Raw genomic sequence first — 18503 nt, 5'->3', positions numbered from 1 at the left:
TGCCATTTGGGCTACACTATGGCCACAACCACAGCAAGCAGGATGAAAGACACAGGTATGCAAGAGACACGGCACTGAAAACAGATTCTTCTCTGGCCAAAGTCAGGCTGCAAATAACTGCAGGTCAAAATCTGGTAGGCAAGTCCATGCCAGTCTTGCCTACCTAGTTTCCCTGCATTAATAGAAAAGGAACATGGTTTTATTGGCAAGGTTCAGTAATGGTAACAACATTCCAACTTGTAACTTAGCCTAGCACTGAGGATGGGGTTGAAGACTTTACCTAACTTCAAGATAGCCTAAAGGTAGCTCCTTTTTAGTGGATAGTCCTTTCTGGGGAATTACTGGACCCAAAAAGCAATTCACCCTACCCTGGCTAGGTTTCTGGCTTTGGGTCAGAGACTGCCTCTCCACTATTCTAGTTTAAGCCTTAGAAAAACCACTTGGTAAGGTGCAGTGCACCGTAACCCAGAAAAATGTGTGCAGTATTCCTAACTCTGTACCTTGTACATAAGTATTTTTAACTAAATAAAAACATGAGACTTAAATCTTGCAGAGTTTTATGCTAACATGATGCAAAATTTTGAATTATCGAAAGAGGCTTAGACAGAGTATATCTGGATCTGTGGTTACTTATTTCGTTAGGGTTATTAGGTTTTGAAAACTGATATTAAACTGTACCTGCACCATAGCTGTGCACAATCCAAAGATTCCCACTGCTAGTAAGTTTTCCTGGAGCCATATTTTCACTGTTTCATAGCAAGGCTGGAAAAAAAAAGACCAGAACATTGTATTAGCCACAAACACACAACTCTACTCCCCTGGGAATAAATGGACAGAAAAGAGCCAGCTCAGACTAAGCTGCTAGGTAGCCTGGATTATCATTATTTCAGCACTGAAGCACCTACTGTGTGTTTCTGGGTTGAAGCTTGAACACAGAATACTAATTGTAATGACACAAAAAAGTGCACTTCAAAAGTGCTGCATGGGCACTGCTCCATATAAATTGGGCCAGTAACTAAAAATAAACAAGCAGTGGACTTGCATCCTCTTTGGCCTCTCAAAAACAACTAGAAGCAGTTAGAACTTCAGAATGAGCCTTTCATTTTTTTTCTATATTTCGGGAAAATTTTTATTATCATATATGTATATTGAACCCAAAAGTTCCAGTGAGAGCTCCTCAGCCCCTCTGATGCGCATGGGCCCATTTCATACCATTTTCCATAATTTCAAATTGCAGTATGGGCTCTCCTCCATTATTTTTTCCTGCTTTAAATTCTGCAGTACCTGTAACCTCCTGTTCCTGGCCCAGTTTTGGGAAGGGTGGAACTGGCCTAAGTAAAACCTTTCTTTAAATAATGTGTAAGTAATAAATAATGTCTGTAAGAGAACATTGTGCAAAAATTGTGCCCTCTGTCTTGTAAATGTACATCACCAAAAATCATTCGACTTTCAGTTAGTGGCTTCCACATAGGTATTAATATCAAGGAAAAATATTAATGCCCACCAGAAGGCATGGTGTTACCCTGCACTGATCTTCTTGGTACTCTGAATAAAGTAGAACTTTTAAGTCCTTCAAATTCAAAATTTGACTTGGAGCTACTTGACAGGTAGAAGGGAGCCATGTTTGGTTGGAAGTCAGCCTCTGCCAGTGCCAATCCACATGCATGAAATCTCACACTAGAAAGTGGCCAAGAGAGCTTTACTCATTGTATTCACAAACCATTGGAACAATCAAAACTGCCTTATAATTCCACTTCATCAGCTGGCCTTACTCCATACCCCTCCTGGGTATGCATACTACCTGTAATGAGCACAAAGAATTGCGAGCTAATTTCAGAGAAGAAATTAGGCTCTGACTATCTGCTCTAGAAAGATCTTGTGGAGCTGTTGTAGGGAAATTATCCCATGGAGTTTTGAATCTGATTACAGGCAAGTGCAGAAACTCATTGCAAAAAAAAAAAAGCTGCTGGCATTTCAGTGGAACAGTTCTCACTCTCCTGCCGTGCAGTGGAAACCCCTGAATGAGAGTTGCTGGCAGGAGCAGAGCACTCCAGGCTCACATAGTTCTCTTGCCTCACCACTGCCTGGGCCACTGCGGCTGTTGCTCCAGGGCTTGTGCTACATGCATGGACGAGACATTTGTCTCTACCTGACACCAGTAGGTGGGACATGAAAAAGAACAATGCTGTGATTACCTAGCTAGCTCTACCTAGACTGTGCTCCAGATCAGTGTTGGCAGGTACTTGTCTGCAATGTGAAACAACAGCTCACAGCCCACTGAAAGGAAAGCCTTCAGCTTGTAAAAATAATTAACTTGGCAGTTTCATTGGAGGTCAAAAGCCACAGCTCAACATGTGCCTTATGAAACCTTCTGATTAAAGATAAGTAGTGGTACAACACACATTGTCATCTGTATAGCTCTGCAAATGACGAGCTGCCTGCCATTTACCTGGGTTGCAAGGCAGCTGCTGAGCTGCTGCTGGGGAGCTACTCACCGCTTTCCACCAGGTCCCTGGGGAATGCAGTCCGCAGTTCTCGCTGAATTCTAAGCAGCAGGAGTCTGGAACCCGGGTTGTATTGTATACTTCAAACCAGTCAGTGTAGTTGGAGACTCCACAGCATCTGAACTGGATAAAGAAGAACTGAGATGATAACCTCAGTATGATGTGTCACTGACTTCTGCACATTCTGACTTCTGCACAGAGATGGACAGTCAGTGCATTTTGATTACACCAGCAGAGGCTTGAAATTTTAAAGAAATACAGCATTTCCTCAGCTTTACCCAGATAGACCATTTCCCCCACTCTTTTCTATGTTTAAATATGGTCTTGTATGTAGCTAATGTTGATACGAGAAGCAAAGGCACCTATTTGCAGTGGCAGGACACTGCAGGAGCTGAAACAGGACAACTCCAGCCAAAAACTGAAGAGTTGATGTGACCTAGCACGATTATAACAATTGTTTGCTGTCAGGAAGAAAATTATTTAAGATACAGACACAGCACTCAGGAGATGAAGATACTGGGATCTCTACGGCACACTACTGAAATCATGATTGAAGTTAATGAGGCAAATTTCTTTCAAGCTGTTAATTACTGATCACCTTTGAAAGTCTTTGTCAGTCAGTTAAAGACATATTTCCTCCTTTTGGTGCGGTTCCTTAATGTCATCATCTGATGCGCTCCTTTAAGTGTCTGCACAGTGTATAATGACTGTGCTAGTGCTAAATCAGGGTTGTTTAACTTTGGTACTGGGATGAAAGGTATAGGAAATGTATGTAACAGTACAGGGAATGGCTCTGTGACCATATTCCTCCTCTGAGAGCTGGTATATTCCTGTGATACAAAATAAGCTCAGACTCATTACTGTATAGATGTATACACCATCTGTCACTCCTATGCTAACTCGAAAGTATGAATTTGTCGGTATTTAGACACTTTACCACTAATGAGTAAAACAAGATGACACTGGGCTGTGTAACTGCTCTCTGCTATTGGCAGTACTTCACGCCTTTTCAGTGCTATGCCAGCCACCTACTTAGCCCCAGAATGACTTGCCAAGATGTTATTTTTTTAAAATGTGATTTTATATAAGCCTGTATTTTTCATTTCCCTATACAGACCATTTCTCTTGCTTCTGACAGACTCACGATCATGCAGATATCTGCATCCCAGGACCAAGGACCTAAATCAGTTCCTGATGTTTACACTGGCCTGAGGGAGAGTTTTCACTATATATATATATATATATATAAAAATATAACAATTGTGGGTAGTCTGTGGGTACCGAGTGCTGAGTGTTCAGGTCTTGTTGCACACACAAGATCTGCCATTCAAGACCAACAGAGGGCAGAGGTGTCACATGCTGCCTCACACATCAGATGTTGCTTCAAGCACTCGCAGAAAGAAGTCCACGATAGAGATGTTTCAGCGTTCACAGCACAGTTTTTCTTCTGCCAAGCAAAAGTCAAAAATCTTTGCCAGACTAACATCTATCCCCAGAAGGTTCTGCTCAGAATTCTGATTTGGTCTGTGGCAGGAATCAATCCTTAGCTGGCAACTGTTTGATTTGTGAGTTTACAGGCTTCATTTGCTACAAACTGACTTGAAAGTAAAAAAAGTTTGTGACTTTTTTTTTTTTTTTTTCCCCTCTGTGAACCTGCACACAAGACAGGAGCTCCATGCATAACAGGTTCCAAAAGCAGATAGGAGCAGCATGGAACACATGGCGTGCATTTTAGGAAAGCTGGTTTATCTACAAAGCTAACAAGAAGGTCTTGGAGGCTGTCATCATTAGAGTCAGGAGACAGCTCTTGATAGACAGTGAGAAGTGACAGCTTGTAAATAGCAAGCCTTGAAAATGTAGCTCATCTGTGATGTAGAGAGTGCAACAGTACAGGCTGAGGCATTTGAGTGATGTTCTGGCCAAACACAAGTGACCCAAGGTTGCATAAATTGGGACTAGACCCCTTGTGCCCATAATATTGCATGGCTGAGGGTGTCCAAGTCTGTCAGACTAAGGAGAGGATGATCAAGTACAGGTTTTGTACTTAGGGCTGACAGTGAGGAGGACAGCTGTTCCGATGGAGCCTGTGAAGCAGACAGTGGCTAGGCCATGATCTAGGGCTGGGACTGGTAAGCCAGAAGGTGGAAATAGGAAGGGATGCAGTTGCAAAGACAAGCTCAGCTGGACACACATTGCCTGCCCATGTACATCCTCTGTGTATTGTGCAAGAGCAGAGGATTAAATATTGATGCTTGCCTGCTACTGCTGGCAGACAAGGCAGTCTCAGAAATGGGAGAATGGGCTAAGAAAAGACCAAGGGTAAAAAAGAATGAAGTAGCATGAAGATCAGTAGTCTTGGGACTGGAAGAAATAATGTCTGGAACTATAACTGGAAGAGATGTTGTATCTTTGGCAGACGAAGGAAGAATGAGCGATGGAATTAAGCAGCTGATGATGCACAATACTGAAGTAGAGGAGGGAATGAACACAGAAGAGCATTAACACCAGCAGAAAGCATACAAGGGAGCAAGCAGCATTCAATGAAGACCAAGTCAGGTGAACGGCATCTCTAGCGAGCAGAGGCACTGACCCATGGCAGCCAGTCAAAAAGGCAGGAACAGGGAAACGAGCAGCAGTGGGACTGAATGGGTCACCAGTATAGATTCAGCAAAGGGTTCCAGCTAGAAGCCAAAAAGACAGATAAGCAAAGAGCTCCGTAAATTCAGAGACCTCATTATGGAGGCCCGAGTAGAGAAGAGAGTGGGAGCGATTTTTGGATCATGTGACAAGTGACCGATTTATCCTGTGTGTATGAAGCTTAATGATAGGTAGCCAAATTGTTGAGGAAGATAAGGGAATTGTTCAGGAAGAAAGGGGAATATTGATGACAAAGAGCAAAATAAGAGGATTTTTTAGACTTAGATTTGAGAGCAAAGTACTCTTTTTAAAATTTACAAGGTTTCTGAGGAAGGATTGTTAGAGACAGTGCCACACTTGGAGGATGGAGAAAGCTCAGGTCACATGAAGGATAATTCCTGTCACCAGCAGTTTATTGTAGCCAGTTATACCAGACTTCATGCTCTTCCACAAAGGCCGATGTTCTGCCAATGCCAGAAAGTTAAACTGCCTGAGTGTCATGAAGCAATTGCAGACTTGATTCTTACTACAACCACGTTAATTTTGTGGTCACATTTACAGTCCTGTGTTGCTCCCTTCACTAGTCAAGTGATAAAATTAGACAACGTTGCCTAATTGATTAGTTATGTTCCTAGTTTAAATGGGGAAGAATAGACTTATGCTTTTTAGAAACAATTACAAACTCACAGTGCTTATTTTGGGGTACCCAGACTAGCACACTTTAAAAGGGGGCAATCTGTGGAAAATGTTGAATACTGTCTTGAATAGTGGTAACTTTAAGACACCTTGACTTGGACACATCAGGTCACCTAATTCTAGGGCTTGCAGCTGTGAAGGAGTATGCATGATGAGATGCAATTGTGCCTGGCCTGAATAAATGTGGGTACTTATGGCATAAGGTGACAATTGGGTAGCAGTTCTGGGGACACTTACAGCATGTTGCAGAGTTGCTCAAACAAGTAAAGCTTGTCAAATGCCTCTAAGTATCTAAGCTCCCGCTGCTGAACATTTCCAGGGACACTGACAATACACTACTGTTTGTTAACATGTTGATTACCCATGGGGTTCTGAAGCAGCTTGTCAGTTCCCAAGAGCTCAGGACACGCGGGGGCTGCTCAATATGACGATGCAGTTGGAGGTCATGCTGCTGAGGAGCGCTTTTCACAGCCAAGCAGCACCAAACGGCACTGAGGTCTCTGTGCTGTATTTATGGAATGCACTGCTGCATGCAAATAGTTTTATTTCTGTGTTAACAAGTAACTGCTGCTCTAGCATGGGGTAGCTAGGGCTGGTAATTAATGTTAAACGCAAAGTTTCTATCTTAGTGCAACGGAAATGTCAGGAGTTGGCTTCTTGTATGTATTTTACAGGCAAACCCAGTATTGAAGGCTAAGTAAGCCTTATTTTCTTTGCCAAATTCCTGCAAAATCAGCCAGGCTATGATAGGGTTCATGAAAACAAACAGACACCCAATCCTTGTTGCAGACAGGTTTTAGCAATTCCTGGATTTCTGGTTTTGTGAATGTAACAGAGGGTGCCTTTTATATGCCTTTTTCCTCGATCACTGTAAAAAGTGGTGAATAAGATAGTTGCATTCTGAAATCACATTTAATGGGTGGTTTGGATTACTTCAGCAGTAATCCGAAAGTATGGTTTGATCTAACAGAATTAATGACTGGAGTAGAGGGAGATGGGTCAAATTTTGTTCTCAGTTACAGTGGTCTAAATAGACATGAAAGGCATTACACGGCAGTAAAAGTGAGCTGAATTTGCTCACTTTAGTGAAGCTAATGTGTTTTCTGCATGCCTGGTTAGTTAAAAGGAGAAGTGTTCAAATATTGATCACAAAGATGTCGGGGATGAAGCAACATTTTAAAAATTAATGCCTATTTCTCACTTCCTAACGATCTCCACCTGTACCTTTAACCAGTCCTAGTTAGTAGGGAGTGTAATGCAGTTCAGAATATATCACATCCTAAACTATTAGAATTTTAGTCATGTTTAAAATCACTTTGTACGCTTTTGTAGCCTTCAGTCACGACATGCCAAAGACAACAGCTTGTGTTTCTGATCCTTTTAAGGTTTTAAACATGGCTGAGAAAGGCTGTAAGTTTGGTTAGATGAAGGTATTAAAAAGAAATCAATAAAATGTTCTAATTTGAAATGACTACCTGACCTAGAGGCTTAATACAACTGCAAAACTACTCTAGTGCTTTTCTTCTAACATGCGTTGCATGTGCAGCTCAACCCAACTTTATCAGTAATCCGAACAGACCAGTCACGGGCCGAAACTACAACTCCTTCCTTAAAGACGGGCCTGATGGACCCTGTTTTTCCCTTGTTCCCAGTTACTTAGGAATTGTATGCTTCTGGTAAAGAGAGGAAAACCATTTCTCAAGGGACAAAGGCTTCAGAGAAGAAAGCACCCCCCCAAAAGGTGCTCAGGCTCTTCTCGCTCAAAGAATAAACACAGTAATCACCACACACAAGTAACTGTGTGTGCACTGGGATTCACACTCCCAGTCAAAACTCCCCTCTGATTTGTGATCAGCCAGTCCCACAGAAATGAAATGCCATCTAAATGTGGTTCTGTTTCTGGAAGAATATTTCCCCCGCTTCTTTAAGCAAAAGTTGCTATACACAGGTGAACTTGGGGTAGGGATGGTATCCATCTTAGCTAACAGCAGGAGAAATGAAAAACTATGCCAGAGCTTAGATCCCTCATGCCTGAGTCAACTGCTTTAACCATGGTGCCATCCTTCTGCTCAAGCTCTGAAAAATACTTTTGCAAAGAAACAATGTCAATGCAGAGAGGACAAGGGAGAAGGACTCATGATTTCTGCTACTGTCATGTTTTTCACATCATGCTTTATTCTAAGGCTGCTGTTTTCCATCCATGTACAGACATGGCCCATAGCTCAACCAATGACTCACGTCTGCTGGCCTCATTAGAAAAGTCAGCACTTTGAGACTTTTTCCTATGTAGCAATGTGGTGCGCTCTAACGTGGGGTTTTTTGAGAGCTGTCTTTGGGAAGCCAGAATGCAAACAGCAAGCCTGGGCTGGGACTCCTTTCAAAAAGTCTCTTATATTGCCCTAATCCTCCTATCAGTGATTACACTCTACGGATTAAGGATGTAAGGGATAACGATTATTACCGAACACAAAAAATAATACTTGGCATTTACATAGCGCTATTCAACTGCAAAATGTTTTACATAATTAACCATGCTGGGATTGCCTTCTCTGCACCACTGCAATACTCTATTCCTAAATAGTTTTGAAAGATCTGTGTGAAAAGCAATTATGCAGAGCAGTAAAAATGGATCTGGGGGGGCTTTTTGCTTTTCTCCTCAGTACCCAGCACAGGGAGAATGGAGACTTTAACACTATGGTACTGTCAAGACAGTGCATGGTAATTTCATAGTTGCCATGTTAGAAAAGAGAGTGATGTAATGTGACTGTACATGGCTTGCAAGATGGCTCTTCCCTATTATCCTTCTGGACTCCTAAGACCTTGCTAACATGAGTTTCATCTGAAACTTGTAAGATGCTCTTTAAACTGTAATAGGTTTCACAGCCAAAGGAATCATTATGACAATCAAGCATCATCTGTAGCACTACACAGACCACAGACTATTGAGTCCTGCCTCAAACCCAAGCTTGTCACTGAACAAGACCATTTCTTTAGACAAGAAACCTTGTCTTGACTTTAGAGAAAAAGAATCCACCATCCTGCTGTGCAATGGTATCCTACTATCAGCTATCTATATCTTGATTTTTTAGCTCTTGGATCAATTACAGAGCCCCTTCCTTTCAAAACCATTTCCCCTTCCTGCTTTCTTTTTAAGGTCTGCAATCGCATCACTACTTCATCTTCTCCTGGTTATACAAAGCTTTTAAAATTTCTCACGATAATGTAAATCTCCAAAATTCTCATTATTCATTTACATCTTTTCTGAATACAATGCAATTTGTGAACATCTTGAAAAAATGTGAGTAGGTGAACTAGACATAATATATATTGTTACACCTGTTTTACAGGAAGGGGAGCAGAAGCATGGGGTTTATATCCCATAAGTCCTCCGAATAATGCTTTTCCCCTCACCTTTGCTATATGCTTTTAAAAGTTCTTGGGGTGTCACTGAAACCAGATTAGTTTTTACTGCAAACATCTTAATAGTAGTAATTTTTACTCTATTTTTCCAATGCAGAGTTAAGTTAGTGTAAAAGAGTAAAACTTCTGATACTGTTTGATATAAGCAATGATATTAAAAAAAATATTTGCATTTCCTGTGGCTTATTCTTGGGCTAGCACAACAAAATGCATTTCTCTTGTCAGTAATTGATGCCTTCTCATATTCAATCACAGTATTGGAAGAGAAAAGTATTAACAATATTGCAGGATGCTGAGGCCTTTTAAAGGCAACTGAAAGAACCTTCCACATGCAGTTGTTAGGATGCAGGACTGGAAAGCTTATTAACTTGTTTGCTGGACCTGAGCTGTTTGTCTTTCACACACAGGACTGTTGCTGTCAACCTCCTGCACTCTGATTCCAGACAGCTCCCACAGCCCCAAAGATGCACACTGGAGTTTGGCCAACCAGTTCTTTTGTTCTGTTAGTGACTCTACACTTTTAATTTCTCAGACCTTTTCTTAACAGCCTGCCACTACTGTTATCCTGTATTGTACAGAAGAGTATATGTGAATCTTGAAAAATGTTCAGGATTTCAGCCCGAACAGCAATAGAGGAAGTTAAGGGTAAATTAGCAGTTTTATTGTATCAGTATGTGGTAGGTAGCCCATCCATCTTCTTGAATAATTCATATAACCTTAGAAGCATTGGGAGAGGTTATAATCTTTGGGCGACTTAAGACATTTTTGGCTGAGGCAAGACTAAAGCCCTGCCTCTCTGCACCATTCTAGCACCTCTGGAAGAGAATTTGAGAAAGCTATCCAAGAATTTTTGAGTGAAGCCAAGGCAGTACAAGTGCTTCTTCCTAAAGCAGAGGAAAAGTTGGAACAGTTTTCCTCATTCAAGAAGCAGAGGAAATCTTATCAGAGAGATAACCCCATGAGAACTGATTGAACTGAATATGAAACGAGAAAGACAGAGCTAATAAAATGAACTGTGAGTGATGGTGTTTCCTCAGCAAGCCAGACAAGGACAAAAGGAGGAAGCCAGCGATAGCGCTCACCAGTCCAGATGAGACAAACAGTGGCAGAGTGCTGTCAGAGAATCAGAAGGATGCAGCAGCAGTGGCAACATAGCAAAAAGCATTCCCAGCCCATCTGTGATAGAGGATGATTGAATTCTGCTGGGAAAAATGTACTGACTGTACGGAGAGGTTGTAAAAACCATGGATGGTTTCTGTTTTGACTACACTAGTGGAAACCAACAACAGCAACAAAAGGAGACAGGACAGAAATGAAAAAGTGCTGAAGGGGTTCTTTGTTATGACACTATTGCTCCTCATTCCGACACAAGCTGTCCCTTTGACTTCAAAGAGAAGGTACTGCTTGTTTCCTATCTGACCATCTCCTTCACTCTCCACAAAGCACAGAACTATATGATATTTAGGCATCAACACAATATAATTTTTTAAAAGAAATAAGCCATCCTGGTCAAAGGAGAAATAAATAAAAATTACCATTTGTTACAAAAAACAGACAGTTTAGTGGCTAACGTGCTGACTGGGTGAAAAGAAGAGATTGACTTGGGGTCTGGAGGCTTAATTAGGTTCACACCCAGAACATGCTGTTACATAAGCCAGAGGGTAAAGAGGAAGAAAAAGAAATTAAAAAGCTCAGACTTACATCTGTTTGAATGATGCTCCATGCATTAGTTAGGCCAATATTTCCATCTGTCCCATACAAATGAAGCCCTTTCTTCAGATCCCGCTGAGCATACTTGTCAATCTAAAGCCAACAACAAAAGACACACAACTTAAAAAATTTGCTGAGTATCACATTTCAGAATGGAAGTGCACGGAGCAGGGAGATGTTGAACAACCGTCCTATACTGAAATGCATATAAAGTTAAACGACATTTCCTAAAGCTTTTCTCCAGTAGAGCTGGTATCTATTACAGGTATCTGCATTTTGTAAAGAACATGAGGAGTTCCTATTCTGAGCTAATGTTCATGTTTTCTATCACAGACCTCCAGAACATCTTTTCCCTTCTCAACCACAGAAGTACTATAGAGAGATTAGATTCAGTTTAATAATTCATTTTTTGCAAATGAGACCTATATATGAAACCATTCATCTGCCCACAGCATTTCCTTTTAGTTTAATATCTTTAACTGTGATCAAATACCCCTCAGCAACTTCCATATGCTTCCTAGAAGATCAACAGCAGCATTAACATTGTACTGATGCTCTGAATTGGCCAGTGTATCCCACTTCTTACAAGATGATGGACATAGTTATATTGACAACAGCAGGGAATAAGCAACCCAAAACTCAGGACAAACAGGATTTAAGAATTTGCTTACTAAATGGAGCTGCTCTTAAATAAATACTTTTTTGTTGATTTATTGAAAGTACAAAGTTCTGCTATAGAGGCCTTTGTGCTTTCTTGTTGAGAGGCTCTGCTGGTAAAGCAGGCTGTTGTTGGATCCACTAGTCACCACCAGGTAGTATACAAAATGATTGCAAGTGCCTCTTTCCCAGTCTAACCATACATACACATTTCTACAGAATCAAGCAAACACAAAAAAGTAAATAATAAATGCATATTCATGGTTTTTTTCTGTGGTAAATGAAAAGCACTGAATAGTGCTGCTCAAATGCACCCGTACGTGCTTCCCTGGGTGCTTGTCAATGTTAGTGGTCTGCTTGACATCAGAGGTAAAGCAAGAACAGTGAGAAGACCTGTCTCATTTTCTTCTCTATCAATCTGCTATAAATCTGACTGCAAAATATAGTGCCACTCTGAGATCTTTGCACTGAAACAGTCAAAAAGAAAACCAAAATTAAATTCAAAACTTGCTTCATGGGGACAGTCTCTTCCATATTGGACAACAGACAGATGTGGTATATTCTCTAGTGACTGTCTCTCTGACACTAGTCATTCCAGCTGAGGAAGCTCCAAAATTAAGTAACCAATGCTGATTTTGAGCTAACAGAGGGAACAAAGGTATTCTGCTTCTACCATACACTCGGCTTTTACTTTTGCTTTGTTCAGTCAGAAGTGTTTTCAGGTGCTCCCGGAAAACAAAAGGTGTATGCAAAGCATATTCCACAGTGTAAAAGAGGAATTTTCAATCCACTATATCATAACTACTATGGGGTAAATGTAAAGTTACTCAACAATATGACTCCATGAAAAACTACGACCTCAAAAGTTCATCATGTCCAAGAAATCTCTGCTGTATGTGCAAAGGGTTGTGCTTGGTGTCTCCAGTTCTTTTGTCTCCTTTCCAAAAGTTTACAACTATCAAGCTCAGCCACTAATCAAATAGTTTGGGGACAGTACAAGAAAGATGTACAACTTATTCTCAGCACCTCAACTGTCACACAAGCACTTTCTCATGGATGACTATCTTGAACAGCAGGTGCTGTGCTCCCACTGTAATTATAATGTAAGCGGCTTTTGACTTTATGTAGAGATTATACATAGTCACTGGTACATTAATTAGGTAACAAAACCAAAGCTGAAAGCTATCATTAAATTGGGAATTATTTCATAAAATCACAGGCAATAAATGATAAACTTATATGTGTGGGGGATTTCCTAGCATTCATTTAATAATTGGATTCAACAGGGTTTCAGCTCTTCACTAACCCTCAGCTGCCTGTGTCTCAGCTGGACCTGCTGTGGTCTCAAGCAGAGCCATCACTTAGGATGGAAGGGCATGGTTGCGTTGCTACTCTGAGAGAGGCTTTGAAATGTAGTTAGTGTCCTACACAGGTAGTGAGGTAAATTAGCTATTGAAAAACTAATTATTATTCAGAAAGGGACAAAGGTGAAGAGGAACAGCATAGGGCAGGTGGGGACAGAAATCTAGCTAGCAGATCTATTGCTTTAAAGATAAAAGAGAAAGGTGAATTTGGAAAATTAATTTATCACACCTGAGAAAATCTGCACTGTAAAGTGAGAGAGCTATGCATCAGCCTACAGTTCGTATCACCACGCATCTGGAACAAGCGAGATAAGGTCAAATGAAACAGTGATGCTTTTCTGAAGGGCTAATGCCATGCTACCAAAATGACGCAAAATGCAAAGTTTGCATTTCCTCACTCAAATTTTGCTTTGCAAACAAACGCAGTGGCTCAGCATAATAACCCCTTTTACTGGGGCTCACAGGCTGCCCTTGTTAATGCAATCTTCATGTCCTGTTTGAGACCAACTGATCTTCTAACTAAGTGTGCTGTAAATGCACCGAAGAGTGCTATTTTCTGAAGAGTAGCTGATTTAAAACATCTTTTTTACAGAGCTACTCCTTAAAATATTCACGCTCAACATGCTTACACTAGTGTCAAAATAGTCTTCATCATCACCTAGAAATAACCTTGTACAGCACACTGAGTCTGTGGCCCTTTGGCACCAGGAGAAAGGGGAAGGAAGCATCAGCCTTAGGCCTCCTGCCACCTGTGCCTGCAGCTGAGGTACCAGCACGAAGCTGCCCACCATCTCTGTCTCCCTTGTTTCTAGCTAGCCAGTTACATAGAGTGTTTTTTATTCACGTGTTATCTTGCATGAACTAATCAGTCTTGACTCAGAAGTAGCCTTGGACTTCTAAGAGCACAGATGATATTAAACAGGACCACTTCTCTCATTCAGGCTGTGAGATGCTCAGTGTCTAAGTGTAGTTCTATTAAAAGCACATTGACCTCGGCTTGAATAACCTGTGTACAAGGTTATAAGATGGATATTTTTTCCCCTAATTGAAGCACTGCCTGAAGCTCTAGACATATGATTCCTACTGGCTTTGACCAGAGAGGGTCAAGTAAAACTCAACACATATTTGTGGAATATAGCTGGCAAATGTTCCTCTAGGTCATTTTGTCTCCCACTAACCTCAATTTTGTTTCTTCCTCAAAATGTTTTTATAATAGCAGGAACTTTTCAATGTGCCTTTATTCTAATTGTATATTTGAATTAAATGAAAACTCACAAAACACACCCAGCTGTCTCTTCTGACTTCAATTTTTCAGAAAATGATCTTTCTGGAAAGGAAATGCTGCACCATAGTGATTCATCCCGTCTCCTGACAAATGATCCCACCCAGCAGTCACCAATCTGTCAGCTTCTCTTGTTTGTCTCTGTGCTACCAGTCCTCAGCCAGGCAAAATGTCTATCACAAAATAGGGATTGCAAGTACTATATTAAATATTCTGCAATTTTAATCTGCTGCATTCTCCCATACGCAAGCCAGGCCCTTCACAAAGCACAACTCTACCTGGTGAAGAAGCAAAATGAAGGATAATAAAAACTCTCAGCAGGCAAACCCGTTACTCTAAATGAGATGCCTATTTTTAGTCACATGGAATACCAGAGACTTCCTTAGAAGAGTTTCTGAAAGGTTAGGCAGTAAGAACATTTTATCAACCTGGAAGTGAACCAGAGAAAAATTCTTTTCCTCCTTGGGATTCCTATGACTTCTGGCATCAGACACATTGGAAGCTTGTTCATGCTTCTCAGTGTCAACAGATTTCAGCGGTGTTTCTACTAACATAAGTTAAATGTGTCTTGTTGCTTACTGTAGTAATCCACTACAATGCAGGACTGCAAGAGAACCATCTCTTAGAGTGGGGCATGCATATTACTAGCACTTCATCTAAGGCAAGATCCTGTTTCCACCGCAATGAGCACAAATACTTTCTCATTGACTTCCATTAGGCCCTAATTTGGCTCTTAAATCTTTCATTGTCCTACTAAAAACTTTCTAAAAAACATATACTATTCTAAGGCAGACAAGTCATGTGCAGAGAGTTTCAGGCAATGAGGGAAACTCAATATTTGAACTAGAGAAGAGAAAGCTATAAAAGAAGCAGCAGGACTGGAGAGAAGCTGCCACAGACATCAGGAAAAGTGTCTGGAAGCAGCTAATGCAGTGAGAATGAGCAGGGATCTATCTGAGCCTCATCTAAATTACAACTGTGACAAAATATCCCTTAAAAAATGTTACTTAAGAGTGCATATTAATTCAGGCCAAATTAAAAAGTGGTTCCTTCTTAATCTGTATTCCCTCAAGACAGTTACTTAAGCTGTAGCAATTTACATGTAAGGCTTGTTTTACTGTCAGCTTTGTCCCTCATTACTTCAGAAATCCAGAGCCTCCAAGCAGAATCCTGGCTGGCTGGCTGACAAGCCCAGCTGCAGAAGCCAGCATCCTTCATGAGGACCAGGTGCTGTCAGACTCCACCTTGCCTCCTTGAATAAAACAACCTAGAATAATTGAGGCCAACATAAAAACTGTGTAATGGCAGCAGTTACAAAACTCCTGCTTGGCACAGACATAGACACACCAAAAGCACTACATAAACATTCTGCACTGCAAAAGCCCAGCAAAGCTCATAATTATTTCAATCTCTGTATTACAGATGGGGCATTGCAGTAGCCTTCTCAGTTCCTGTGGATAGTTTGACAGATTTCCCACTCTGTCTAAATGAAAGGCTTTGGAGTTTAGCTACTTACTGTTAAGACATGAAACGGAAGACAAGTACTGCTCCCTGAGAAGCCCAGTCCAAAATTACGTATTTTGCTGCTGAAAAGGAGGAGGACATGCTTTGGAGTAAAACTTCTTGGGCAAATAAGAAAGCTGTATCCGTGTAGAACATGGGTGTTATCAATATTTACAGCTAATATGATGCAAGACTTTGATTAAGCTGAAGCTATACCAATACTGAAGTGCCAAAGTCCTTTCACTGTCCCAGCACACTGAGAGGGAAGGTTGCTTTCCCGTAATCCTCTCTGGAAGAAAGGCCAAAAGAAGGCTCTTTGGCAGATCCTTATTAACTCCTTTTCAACTTGCCAACAGCGTGAGATGTCACTTAGATTCTGGCATAGCTTTTAGGCAAAAGCCAGAGGATGCCAGCAGCATCCTCAGCTTTCTAACCTGCAGGTAACTGGAGACTTTTAGTTTCAAGCCTCAATGCTTCCCTACCACATCATGAACAAAAATTCCACCCAACAAGCCCCTAAATTGGGCAAAACCTCTCAGCAGCATTTCAACACAGGTAAGTAAATATTCCTGACCTTTCTGGTGATTATTTCCCCTGACTCTCTGCCTTTCTGCCAGAACAGGAGGGGCTGTAAGGAAATGACAAAATATCCAATAGTTTCCCACCAGGCAAAACTTTTAATTTAATGCCTTGATAATCACTCTCTACAAATAGCAGGGAGTGGGAAATTGAATGTAAACAGAAAGTGCCTAATCTATAAGGTCATTTGTGGGAGCCCTCTTGCCTGCTAAGAAGAGATGAGATTGATTGTACCAACAGGTAAGGCTTGTTTTAAATTGGATGTCCCCAAGCCTGTCTATAAGATGCTGAGAGCAGTACGTGGTCTCCTCAGCACTGAAATCTTCCTTATACCATCTGCCTATAAATAGAAATCCTGTAAGATTTTATTAAGTAAGAGACATTGCATGAATTTTGCTGATGTTTGGTAGTTAAGGGACAATACTCTAATTTCTTGTCAGTGTCATCAGTGTTACACAGCATCTCTGGGATGCTTTGCTCAGCTCTGTTGGATTCCCTCTTCCTCGCTTCTTCCCCAAATATGAAACAACTCCAGGACTTCACATTTTTTTGTAACTGTTCCCTTAAACACAGCAAACCACTTGGTTAGTGAACTCTCTTTTCCTAGTTTGACTGCAAAAGCCTACGTCAAGAGTCAAACATTTTATGGATCTTCCAAACTTCAATAAGTGAGTTAAACTGCTTATTGGCTGTAGCTGTTTGATACCAAGAGAGATGCACTGACACTGGCTGCATAACTTCAGAGGGAAAGCGGAGAATACAGGAACATAAGATCGTAGGAAATGTCTGGGAGTGGGAAGAAGAATGAACATTTCTGAAACATGCTGGCTTGGGTCAACTGAGGTGAAGCCTTTCAGCTGTGCCATAAGCTTCCTATGTAGTCTTAAAAAGTCACTGTTTCTCTTGTGTTTCAGTTCGCTATTGTTAAGATAGGAAGAACCTGACTCTACTCATGCCATAAAGTTAATAATATTATTTGAAGCAGGTCTTTGAAGACCAAAACCAACCCAGCCATGAAGCCCTGTACAGAATCTAAGACAATGAAAGGAGTTACTAACCTGAGAGGGTAAAACTCAGGTTCATTGGGAAACAAAAGGAAGGACAAGTACATCTTGCATTGGTCTGAAGCAGGCAGCTGGTGAAACTATAATAGTCTCCCACCATTCTCTGACAAGAACCAAGAAGTTGCAATAGTATTTATAACAAAAAGCTAATAAGAGAGTCAAAGAACTTGCATTTTTCGAATCAGTTTTTCCTGCGTTCACAGTTTGTGCATAAAATTAATTGCAATTTCAGTCACTGTCTTCCACCCACAAGCACCTGCTTGTGCTCAAAAAGAGGCATTGAGGTACCTGACGTGGCAGACAGCTGAGGCTGCAAGAAAGAAGCCACTGAAACATTCCTGTGCTATTCATACTATTAAAATGAATCCCAATAGCAGCTTTAGTGCTGCTTTGTTTTAAACAAGAGATCACAAGTATGACAAGTCACTAGGCTCTGCAACTCAATATTTTTCACGCAAGAGCAAATTCAAATGTTTTCAGCAAACTGAACCTGATTTTGTCCAAATGATTCCTTTAGAACCCAAGGGAGAGACAGGCATTTTGTCATTGTTCCACACAGAGTGAATGTTTAACTTCATATTATTGCTGATATAAGGTGAAAGTATGCTTTTCTGTGGCCAGAGAGGCCGCTGCCATCTGATCTGTCCTTATGCACAGCAACACATGAATAACTTGTGCATCAAGTGCCCAAGCTTGTTTAAATAAAGTGCAGCATAACTAGCTCAGAGATACAGGCTCAAAATGTTTAGGTGCAGCTATTCACATTCTTTGCTTGCACACAGAACGAAGCCAATAGCACAGCCGACTGCATATTTAAGAGGATGAGTACATCCAGCTGTCTCTTGTGTGGTAGTCTGTGCACAGATACTTCCGAAGGAACTTAGTCTTAGACCTCCTTAAAAGAACCCAAATCTTGTTTCTTTTTAGTCAACCTAGGAATAAAAATTTAAACATCAATTCTTGGCTTGCTGCTGCTTCTTTCAAAGGAGTTTGAATGCTGCAGCAAACATGGAGAAAGGGCTGGGTAAAACTAGGCAGGTAAATCGAATCAATTGCATACACAAAAGGCTCACACTGCAAATTAATT

General features: G+C 41.0%; 1 protein-coding gene across 7 annotated transcripts in view; it reads right to left on the bottom strand.

Moving 5' to 3' along the window:
• Positions 1-18503, bottom strand: part of TSPAN4 (tetraspanin 4) — a 465016-nt gene that overhangs the window by 10412 nt on the left and 436101 nt on the right. For all 7 annotated transcript variants that reach the window (XM_065635457.1, XM_065635456.1, XM_065635458.1 and 4 more), the window contains 3 exons: positions 10959-11060; positions 2496-2627; positions 679-762 (listed from right to left, as the gene is read on the bottom strand). In XM_065635457.1, the coding sequence (XP_065491529.1) occupies positions 679-762; positions 2496-2627; positions 10959-11060 (318 nt within the window). The remainder of the gene's footprint in view (positions 1-678; positions 763-2495; positions 2628-10958; positions 11061-18503) is intronic.

This window comes from Caloenas nicobarica, chromosome 5 (genome assembly GCF_036013445.1).
Source record: "Caloenas nicobarica isolate bCalNic1 chromosome 5, bCalNic1.hap1, whole genome shotgun sequence".
Taxonomy (NCBI): domain Eukaryota; kingdom Metazoa; phylum Chordata; class Aves; order Columbiformes; family Columbidae; genus Caloenas; species Caloenas nicobarica.
Note: the sequence above shows the minus strand (reverse complement) of the source record. Positions and strands in the feature narration are given on the sequence as shown.